This window comes from Labrus mixtus, chromosome 12 (assembly GCF_963584025.1).
Source record: "Labrus mixtus chromosome 12, fLabMix1.1, whole genome shotgun sequence".
Classification (NCBI taxonomy): Eukaryota; Metazoa; Chordata; class Actinopteri; order Labriformes; family Labridae; genus Labrus; species Labrus mixtus.
Window position 1 is genome coordinate 9,336,945 of NC_083623.1, and position 11,504 is coordinate 9,348,448.

Sequence of the window (11,504 nt, forward strand, 5' to 3'; positions counted from 1 at the left end):
CGGGAGGTTGGCATCTATATCGAAGCCCATTTCCGCCAGTTAAAAAAATAAAAATGAAAATAATAAAGTCGAAATTATGAGATATAAAGTCGAAATTATGAGGTAAAAAGTCAAAATTATGAGATAAAAAGTCATAATAATGAGATAAGTCAAAATAATGAGATAAAAAGTCAAAATTATGAGATATAAAGTCAAAATTATGAGATATAAAGTCATAATAATGAGATAAGTCAAAATAATGAGATAAAAAGTCAAAATTATGAGATATAAAGTCATAATAATGAGATAAGTCAAAAATAATGAGATAAAAAGTTTAAATTATGAGACTTTATTATTTTCATTTTTATTTTTTTTTACTGGCGGAAATGGGCTTCCATACATCTATGATTGTTGCATTGCAGCAGGAACACTTTCTGAAACGAGAATCTTTTTGCTGATACAGATTCTCGCCTCGGGGTCAAACTAGGTTGGAAGAGTACGAGGACGAAAGAAAGCAGCAGAAAAGTCACAAGCGAAGAAGAAGAAACTCTTTGCCCCGCCTTTTCCGACCGTAGCGACCAATGAGCGTTGAGCTTTTTTCATCTCTACTTCCTCTCAGCTACCTAACTGGAAACATGATGGTCAACAGTTCACATGAGGAAGTCAAATAAAGCGACTGAACGAACAAAACACCACAAGATATCTTTAAAAATAAAAGCTACTATTATTTAGACTTGAACATTTAGGAATTTACCTTCGGAAAAAAACCGAACCAGGTTTGCAGCCCTGCAGGTAGGAACTGAACTTACTTTGTTTTGATAGAAAACAAGATTGTTTTTCGATCATTAGAGGTCTCAGGGTAATAAAGTCAATAGTATATGTCAATAGCTCTTCTGGTACTTAACAATAACAATGCTGTATAAGCTCATGTCCATTCATAATGATTTGCTGTAAACTATAAGTACTATTAGTCGATCAAGTATTGCAATTATCTAAAGTAATCAACCAATCGCTTTTTATAATTAAATAAAATCTGAAGGTTTTTTTTCAAGCAAAAAAAAACTAAATGTGTAAAAAAAATATTCAGTAATTTAATCAGACGTCAAAACATTTCAGTTCAGACAGAATTTATGTCACATAGAGCAAAGTTACAGTGAAGTGTAAAAACTGTTGCCTGCTGAAGGCAATTCTCTTTTTCCCTGCAGGTGAGAATCCTACACTGAACATCTGCACAGGTGATAAAAGGCAGCAGTGTCGTCTGAGTCCTGACAATGGATGACATTGGAAGAGAGATAGAGCCTCTTGAAGACCCAGTTGATGATGATGATGATGACGACTTCTCAGAAGACAATTCCTCAAAAGGGGGAAAGAAATCAAAGCTCCCTCTGGTTAATCCCACGTGTGTAGGTGAGTCATAGGACATGATCAAACATATTGTCGTGTGTGAAACATATCAGAGTTAGACAGCTACGTTCCTCTGGCTGTATATTTATATTGTTTTGAATGTTTATGACTATTGCGTTCATGTCATCTCGCTAATAGAAACTTTTTTTTTTATCTATTTAAGAGTCACCCAAGGAAACTGGTTTTCATCAGAGTACCAGAACGTGTCTGGAGCGGATTAGAGAAGCGCTGCTACATCATAGGTGGCAAGAGGCCTCTGAATATATGGCGTGTTACCCACAGATGTTAGAAGACCCGACCAATGGCACAGCTCAGCACTATAAAGAGGTGGGTTTGGTTTTGTCTTTGTTATTGTGCTTTACTGTCAACCCGGAAATGGCTTGTAGCAAAACTATTTTAAAATGTCAATTGTGGAACCAAATTTCCTCAGTAGGAACATCAGTAACGGCTGTTGTTCTATAAAACATTAATTTAACTGCACTCTCAAGTTCGGGTGGCTGTGGCTCAGTCGTAGAAAAGGGTGGTCGTCTTTCAAACGGCAGGCTGGCGGTTCGATCCCTGCTTTCCACATGTCGACGTGTCCTTGGGCAAGACACTGAGTTTATTTAACCAGGTAATGAAGCCATCTTTCACAGCAGTGCAGCAGCAGCACACGTCACAATAAACATCACACGATCAAGAAACGAGAACAATTAAAATGTGCAAATTTGGTTCACAGGTAAAGTGCAGAAGTTGTGATCAAAGATTACAATTCAAAAACACAGGCGATGTCCAATGGTCTCGCGTTTTTTCGTCATTTAGGATTCAAGTGAAACGACATCTGCCAGTTTCAAGTCATTCTGGAAAAATGACATGCAGAGGAAACAGCAAAACTAAAAACTCTTCCAGGGAACAGGAACCCCAAAAAGTGGAATTAGCAATGTTGTGTTGATGTGTATGGATTGAATTGATTATTACTAGTGGGCATTTTACAAAGGATCCTCTGCCATGTGTGTGTGGATGGGTAAATGTGACATGGAGGGTAAATGACTAGAGAAGCGCTTTATACTGTAGGTACAATCCATTTACTGTTTCTTTACCAAGTTGCCACAAAAGCTTTGTTTCTAAATGGGCAATTCAATTCTTTTATAAATGTTCTTGTTTGACTAAATGGAGTAAAAGCTATGAAGACTTGTTTCCACGTCCGTGATATTAACGCGCTCTTCTTTGCACCTTCTGACCCAGCTTATTTGGGGGATCAGCACTGAGATCCTTCATCATCACCCCAACTCAAAGATGGAAGACTACAACAACATCTACGAGCGCATGAAGAACTCAGGAGTTAGACATTATCTGATGGTGCGTTACGTTAGCTAGTAGACCCAAGTACTCTCATTGTCATGTTGATATTTCTGTGTTTTTCATTCAAGACCTGTCTCTCCGCTGCTCTAGATCTGCCTGGAACATTCCTTCCACTTGATGCTTAACGGTCACATCGAGGATGCGAAGCGTCAGCTGTCTGTTGCTGAAAGTTGGCGGCACGGGAAAGAGTCGGCCTCTCAACTTCAGACGACTAAACTGATCCAGGCCTACAGGAGTTTACTGGATTACATCATCTGGTGTGACAAAAAGTCTACACTCTCTGATGGTGGTAAGTTGATACAAAGCTTCACACCCAAAGCATTTATTATTTACTGATGTCAGTGACACAGCCAGGCTGCGTTCATGTGATGTTACACTGCCACCTACAGGCCAGAACAGGTAACTACAATAAGAGCTAAAGATGATAAAGATAAAGATAAAGATAAACTTTATTGATCCCCCGTGGGGGAAATTTGTGCATTACAGCAGCTCCAGAAAACAGGGGACGGGAATACAATTATTAAAAATAAAAATAGAAGTTAAAATCAAATCAAACATATTTACATTCAGTTAAATAAAAAAATACAATAATGTAAAGTTACACAGATGAGGCTGACAGACCTTTACTTGTGTATACACGTTTCACTAAATGCTGTTTGTTTGATAGTTTGTGTGAATTTCTTCATTGTTTGTGTCCAATGTTTTGTCCAACTGGCTCTACTGTTTCAGACCACAACCAAGACATGCACAACTACTTCAGACAGGCCTCGGTGAATCTTAAGGAGATTTTGAGAAATCCTGGAGTCTGGGATCCCTTCATACTGAGTTACGTTGAGGTCTGAACTCACTGCTTGAATTTATAAAAAAAACAGATTTTTCAGCATATCAGAAACCATCTTGATGATTGATTCATCCCATTCATCGTTTCCTTTTGGCGTCTTTCATCAAGATATTCTTAAATCTAAAAATCAATGATGTACTGCTTCAATTTCTTCAAATGTAGGACACCTCTATTGTGTGATGTTACGCGGTAGGAATTATTGGGTAATTGAACATTTTGAAATACCTGCAAAAAGAAAATAGAGACAGATGAGACATTCACGTGATGGAAAAACATCTTGTCTTCCATCTTTTCAAATGATCTTATCACACTTTTTATCACAATTTCAGGCCAGACTCGAGTGAAATGTTTCCACTTGTTTCACATCTGTTATTTTATTTTCACAGATGTTGGAATTCTACGAGGATCACGCGCAAGCTTTACAAATCCTGAATGACTACGCGTATGACAGCAATTTCCCCCCCAATCCCAACGCACATGTCTATCTGTACCAGTACTTGAAGAGGCATGATCACCCAGACAAGAGGATGAGCAAGGCAGCGTTAAAGGTATCAGACCAGAAGACAACATGCTTTATATTCCCTCTGTTATTGAACATGCCACACACACATACACAAGAATTACTGGATAGTAAAAGCTCTGTTAACACAATATATCACTCAATGTGAGTGTACTCTTATATGTTTATCTGGAACTTGTGCTTCCTTCTCTCCCTCACGCCATAGATCCTCCATTTATTAGTCCCAAGCCATGAGCTGATGCTGGAGTACAGTTCTTTTCTGCTTCAGTCAGGTAAGAGCAAATGAAATATCCATCATTTGGCAAAAAAAAAAGTTAGGTCTTACAAAGTGACAATAGATAAATCATGTGAAGAAAACTTGAACTTTGTCCTTCTTTATCATGTGATAACTGAATAGGGTTCAGGAGATATCTTCATTTGAAATGCTTCATTAGGAATAATTTCCTCCTCTGTCGTTTCCAGAGAAAAACCGTGACATCCAGAAAGCTTTCGGTGTCATTCTGGAAATGTTGGACTTTGCCTGCTGGAGGGACAACCTGGACGTTTGGAAGCATTTAAAAACCATTATTCAAAAACTACAGCTACAGTAGGTAGAACATATGTGGGGAGTTCTAGTTTGATTGACTTGAAAATAATCCTTTCTTTCTTGTAAGCCACACTGAAGCCTGTTATAATCCATAACCTGCATGTGTGTTAAAACAGAGAAGACTGGAAGAACGCTGTCTCTGAACTGATGGCTGTGAGGAAAGACTGGTGGCCTGCGCTGCACTTCACAACCTTCCACGCCAGCAGAGACTCTGCGGAGAATCCAGAGCTCATGGAAGTGAAGGCATCACTGACAAAGATCCTTTGTCCTGGTAGGTAGATTTAGATGAAGGTATTGTTAACGGCAACTATCTTTATAAAGATTATAAATCAAAGATGGAGAATGAGAATGCCCACAGCCCTAAACTGTTGTGTGTGCGTGTGTGTGTGCGTGCCTGCGTGTTCATGAAGCAAATACAGATAATGTCTCAATACCCTCTTAAAGGTACAGTGTATCTGATTGTAGTACTAACACAGCTGTAAACTATTTGAATAAAAAAAGGGCACTGTAGCAGACAAATATGCACCTGAATAACTTCAACAATATTTTAAATAATCCTCTTTGGTATAAATTTGTTTCTAAATGAACAAAAAGTCAAATTTATTGAGATTTGAAAACAGCTTTTGAGGCTTCTTGCAGAAAACTTGACTTTGCATTTGTTGTAGATGTTGTAATATCAGGGTTGCTGGAAGATTAATGGTAAATGGGTGCACCCTGTGTACAGAGGCTATAGTCCTCCAGGCGGGCAGCCCGGGTTCGAAGCCGACCTGTGGCTCCTTTCCCGCATTTCATCCCCCACACTCTCTCTCTCTCTCTCTCTCTCTCTCTCTCTCTCTCTCTCTCTCTCTCTCTCTCTCTCTCTCTCTCTCTCTCTCTCTCTCCCCGATTTCTGACTCTGCATTTCTGACTTTCTGTCTAAAAAGAGAACTTTTTAGGTTTTTTTTTTTTCTTTACCTATAATAATAAATCCTCTTTGGTCTGTTTTTCCTGAAATAGTCCAAAAAAAAGTCCACCTGTTTTAGCAGCAAACAGGATTTCCTTACCTCCACGGCACCATCGAAGGCTTTCAGTTGTTCCAGAAAGAGTTGAAGTTAATTCAGAGTTTTTACATTTATTGTAGATCTTTATGTTATGTCGTTTTAAATAAATTAATCATCCATGCCTTTTTCTTACAGACCTTAATCTGAAGTATGCAGCTGGAACCAGTTGAGAGCAGACATAAGAAAAGGATTCAAACTGAATATCAAATAATGTCTCTACAATTCACAATCAGGAGATGGTGCTGAGACGTTGTTGGAAAACAAATGAAGAACACCAGCAGAGGCTTCTTAATGAAGCAGTGATCGTGTCTCCACGGATGCACTTTTTGCAGACACAGATGTGATACCGACTCAAAAACAAAATCTCAACATTTTTCCCATTAATTTGGATAATTGTGCCTTGAGCGTTATTACCAAAGCACAAACTACATTGTCCACTATGTGGAGCTCTTGTTCTGTAGTGTTACAGTCAGTTGCTGTAGGGTATGACCAACACATTTGGACAGAGTGTTGCTCTAAATGTCAGCTTTCATGTTGGTTTCATGGTTTCTATAAACATTTTAATGGGAGCAGAGTCTCTTCTGCCCTGAGCTGACCTTTTACCCCTCCACAGAGGGTTTTTTAAGGGCACAAGCTTGTGTACACAACACACAGCCTGAGGATTTCCTCCATTGTCATATCAGAAAAATCAACTAAGACCTTTCAGCAACAAGATCTGTTGAAGTTTAAGCGAGTGGGACAAACCGCGGACAGGAAGATGCTGCAACTATCTTTGAACTATTCCATTTCTACGGGTTGTTTTCTTTCCCTCTAATGTTTGAGTAGCCATCAATGGATGGATTTGTTGTTAGTTTTTATGGTACTGATATTATTATTCGTTTTCATAAAGCTCTGACATTACAAGGTGCCTTGTTGTAAATATTTTTGTAAATTTGAATACAATCTGTCTATTTTATATTCATATTTTGTTTCTAATAAGATGAGGGGATTCCGGCCTCTCATCACTGTGCTTTGCTCTCCTTTGAACCAGAAAATAAAGTCTTGCATCCAGCAGCATGTCAAGTTAATAAGTGAAAGTGTTCATAATGATTCTGTTTCTGCTGCCACAATGTTTGCCATGCAGCGACCCACTCAGCCGTATGTATGCGTGTGTGTCTATGTGTGAGTGTGCGTGTGGCTTTGCAGACATTACATAAACCAAAGCCTAAAGCACTTGCCTGACCAGAGGAGCAGCTGCAGAGGGAATCTGGGAATACAGAACACATGTCGCTTGAAAATTCAAAACTCGGGGAGCAGTGAAGAGGATCAAGTTTAGAAGCTGGTCACCGCTCTGGATCTGTCCTGGACGTGACCTTTTAAAAGCGTTTGTTTTTTTATTTATTGGGGATTTGATTTTTTTTTTTTAAATCACACAAATGTTCAGTGTTTGCACTGTTCCCTCTGACTTGGAGTGGCTCTGTGGGGAGTTATCTTTTTTTTCCTCAGGGCACCTTGACAGTTTAGTTTTAAAGGTCATTTTTTGTCCAGGGATACAAAGTGGAGCCTCTCTTGTCCATCTTACTCATGCAGTGGTCACTCCACTGAAGTGCTTCTTGGGTAACTGCAATTTTCAGCCATTGTATTCTTGTCATCTTTTCTCAACAGTTCTGTCCCTAAGGGTCTGGGTTTGGGGTGTAATATCTCCCTGGTGATGGTAGCATTCACACAAACAGGAGAACAGTCTGACCTGTGAGGTAGATGTAACCATCTACTAGGGATTATGAGGAGTTGCACTCTACAAAACATGTTGCTAATACAGCTATAAGCTTATTGTTGTATGCTGAAGCAGAAGACTGGGACAGGGTGTCCTCACTGTTGAAAGGACTAACTGGAAGTGTGTAACTTGGTTCCCTGTGGTGCCATTTACCTGGCAAAGATTTGAGGTAATTGACAAACACATTGACAAAAATAAAAAATAGATACTTACAATGTTCACAGAAAATTGTGTAAGAATCAGAAACAGATTCATTGCCATGTAGGTAATCATACAAAGAATGTGTCTTGGTGTTATATTTGAAAGATTACCGTAAGCCGTAAGCATGCATCCATACAATTTCTCTGTGGTAATGATTAATTTCCAGTTGTTTTCTTGAGATCTCGACTTATTTATTTCCTAACCCCAGGGTAACATAAGCACAAAACAAACAGAAACAGGTGTGATCTACCTCATTTGTGTGGGCAATGGGTAGCATGGCATGCTGTGGTCTGGCTTATGGCAATGAAGAGCCAAATGTTTTGTTTTATAGTTTCCAGAAAAACTATTCCACTATCACCAGAAAAAAAGCGATAATGAGAAAAAATACCAGAAATGACTCTTTATCTAAGGAAAATAGAAGTTTATGGATAGCTCACATGTCTGCTTAGGGTTTCCATACATTAATACTAACATACAAAACAAAAAGTAGTCTCAAAACCATTAGGTCTACATTATAAATTTGCTAAAATGCAACATTTCTACAGCTCTGAATTATTCATTTCAACATTTTAATGGGCCAACACAACCAGAGAAATATAAATAGGATGGTAGAAAAAAGATTATTTAAACTTTGTTTCCATTTCATATTTTGTGAACTGTGTGCACAGTCATGCATGCTAACTTTCTTCTCAGATGCAAAGCGCATAAAAAACATTAAGTAGGCTAACCTGTTAACTATGGTTAGACTAGCTAAGATTAGCATTCCACTGCTTCCAAGCTAACATTAACTTTGATAGCACAAAACTATTATAGGAAAGGTTTACATTAATTGGGAAATATCAACATGCTTTTTTTTTACGAGTTACATCATGTAACCTAGCAGTATTTGTATCTACACACTGAGCATGACGTTAGAGGAAAATGGCTGCCAAGAAAATATGGTGACATGTCTAGCGTTCCTTGTGAAATAGCAACACAGTATAACATATCTTAAAGAACAAAGAGCTGTTTTTACATTTCTGTTTGAGGGATCCAAAAAGGGCTCTAGTGGTCGGCTGCTTATGAACAAGCTAGCTGTTTCTATTTCTTCTAGTCTTGCTAACTAGCCTACCTCCTGACTTTTTACTCATTGCAAACTTGATATATGAATAACTCTATGTAGCTGTATGTTCAGTTTTCTGTTTCAAGACATGATTGAAACTGATCCAATGTCTGTATATGAATTTTGATCTAAAGTCTGTGGCTAGATTTAGCATAGAGGCTAAATGATGAAAGATCAGCTCTGGCTCTGTTTAAAGGTAACCAACTCAAATTATTAGAGCATCTAAAGCAGGGGTCTCCAACCTTTTTTCATCTGAGAGCTACTTTCAAAAAATTAAAGTGGCCGAGGGCTACTTGCATCAAATCGCTTGCATTTATTTACATAGCTCAGCTGAATTAAGATACTGTTTGTACATGTGTGAAAGCCAATGCTTATCAATAATCTTAATTTCACATCAATGTCCAAGAAAACATTAGTACTTCATACTTGTTTTTATGGGCCAAATATATGAATAGTGGGAAGAGGTGCATTTACTGTCGTCAGATTTTTATTTTTATTTTTAACACAGTCAGTCAACCTGTAGGCGAGCTACTGAAAACCTGCCCGCGAGCTACCAGTAGCTCCCGAGCTACCTGTTGGAGACCCCTGATCTAAAGCTTTCTTAGGAATATTTTTTTACAGTCTCTAGTACAGCAGCCTAAAAGTAAAAACAGAGATGTAAGCGTTCACCTGGGAATGCACCCTAAAGTTGATAAGTACACACTGTACTTCAGGTACAGTAAAGAAAAAAAATCTCCCTCTATGTGCTCATCTGATGACACTAACAGGCCTTTTATACCTCCTCTAGCTCAGGGAACATTTTCTGACTTCTTTAGCCTAACTGTGAACCCCACTGTGAACTGACAGCCATAACAACTATTCTGTAATTAATCATTAGCTCAGGTTGCAGACTGAATCTAAAAACAAACATTGCACAGGGAGAGATGTTTTTATTTTATGCCTGGCGTACAACAGAGCTGCATGTTGCCTTGTGTGAGGCATTCCTTAGGAGCTTCCAGTCTCTTTTTTACAGTACTCCATTCTGAAACACAGACACACACACACACACACACACACACACGCACACACAAACACACCACAGTTGGTGACTCAGGGTCTCGCTTGGTTGCTCTGCAGGGCTCTGAGGATTTGTAACCTAAAGTCCGGACTGTGACAGTGTAACATCTCAGTAAGTCTGCACAACATTTGAAGTCTGGTGTGCTTTAAGAGGAAGGTGGGAAGGAAAGACTGTGATAATTCAGCCATGCAATTTTTGGAACCTAACATCCTGAGATGTCTGCTAAGTGCTGCATGCCTCACACAGGAAGGAGGTAAAACAAGAAAACATGAAGCTGAAGTCTGAATCAACTGAAAAGAGCAACTCAGGAACAAACTAAGGACATGAAAGGAAAAGAAAGCTCATGAATGAAATTCTTACATAACAAAAACATTTTCTTTGGTGAAAAATGGCCTGCAAAGAGAATTGGGTGTATTCCAAACCTACGAAGGCCCTTTTGAACAACAGATAACGGAAAAAAAAAAACCTCTCATCACACGCATGATTCTGGCAGACAAGAATTGCTTTAGGGGAGGCAAGTCTTGGAGAACTTCGGTGCGAGGGAGAAAGAATAAAGAATACGACTCCCAAAATATCCTCCCTGTTATGTCTGTGAAGTTGAAAGTGACAACCGCAGTACCTTTGTTCTTGGAGTGCAGCTGCAAAAAATAGCTTTCAATAATGTATTAGGAGAATAAAGACTGAGCTGATTTCTGGGGACCAGCTTTCTTTATGTGCTGTGCAGCGACTCAGGCTGCTGAACCCAAACTGATCCTCTTGACTCTTTAAGATTGCTCCAGTTATCCAGCCTGGAAGAAAATCCACGGCCTAGGAAATAAACAGCTAATCTCTCTCTACAAATATTAAAGTCTGGGGACTGGACAATCACTGAAACTCGATAATTACTCAGGACTTGATCCTGAAAGGTTGCTCATGCAACACAGTTGCAGAAGACAAGCAGTGCAGCACAGCAAAGTAATGACTCTGAAATGCAAAGTGCCCCTGACCAGCAGAGCATTCACCAGAGGCTATGGAGGTTTAATTTTCTGGCATGCCCGAGTGCGATAAGTGGTAATCCAAATGTTGTGACTTTGCTTCAAGCTCTGTGGAGACAAAGTAACTGCAAGTGGATCAAAAAGACCCCTAAATGATTTGAAAACTACAACTGAATTCCAGGCATGCATCAATTATTAAGAAACATGAGACAGTAAGAAGGCAATCCAGAGACAAGGATTTTTATTTTCTTTGAGTGTGCTTCACATAGAATGATATATTACATCTACAAGTGAATATTTTAACAAGCAAGTGCCTTGAATACTTTTGTTTCTGACTTCTGATTCCTCTTCTGTGCTTTTCTTGCTTTGCTCGAGGATAAATATTATTAATGTCTATTGGATTCATATATTGTTGTATTCTTATTTTACCTCAATGGCTTTAGACTGTGAACACTTGAGTAACCAAGGTGAAAAAGTACAATTGAAAACAAGTACAAGTCATATGTTATTGAGTTATTATAGCCCTTACCAGCAGGGGGCACTCCAGCCTCCTGCAACAACTGAGTATTTCAAAGACTTAAATCTCAGGCCTGACAGGTGAGAATATGTGAATGGAGCCTCTGAAAGAACAAACCTGCTTTCAAACAACATGTTGTCATCTTTTATGTGGATTCACATGATGTCATCTTTTACTTTATGTAATTTT

The 11,504-nt window shown here is 38.8% G+C and overlaps 1 protein-coding gene across 1 annotated transcript; it reads left to right on the forward strand.

Moving 5' to 3' along the window:
• Positions 1 to 589: 589 nt before the first annotated feature.
• taf1a (TATA box binding protein (TBP)-associated factor, RNA polymerase I, A) lies at positions 590 to 6,762 on the forward strand. Its single transcript, XM_061051852.1, has 11 exons — positions 590 to 771; positions 1,163 to 1,386; positions 1,547 to 1,710; positions 2,608 to 2,721; positions 2,815 to 3,013; positions 3,454 to 3,560; positions 3,952 to 4,113; positions 4,291 to 4,357; positions 4,548 to 4,671; positions 4,788 to 4,942; positions 5,847 to 6,762. The coding sequence occupies exons 2-11, from the start codon at positions 1,251 to 1,253 to the stop codon at positions 5,879 to 5,881; spliced, it is 1,263 nt and encodes a 420-aa protein (XP_060907835.1). The 5' UTR covers positions 590 to 771; positions 1,163 to 1,250; the 3' UTR covers positions 5,882 to 6,762.
• The last annotated feature ends 4,742 nt before the right edge of the window (positions 6,763 to 11,504 follow it).

Coding starts and splice junctions, on each gene's coding strand:
- taf1a (XM_061051852.1), top strand. CDS start 1,251: ATGGATGACATTGGAAGAGAGATAGAGCCTCTTGAAGACCCAGTTGAT. Junction 1,711..2,607: donor CAGCTCAGCACTATAAAGAG/GTGGGTTTGGTT, acceptor CTTCTGACCCAG/CTTATTTGGGGGATCAGCAC. Junction 4,358..4,547: donor TTCTTTTCTGCTTCAGTCAG/GTAAGAGCAAAT, acceptor TGTCGTTTCCAG/AGAAAAACCGTGACATCCAG.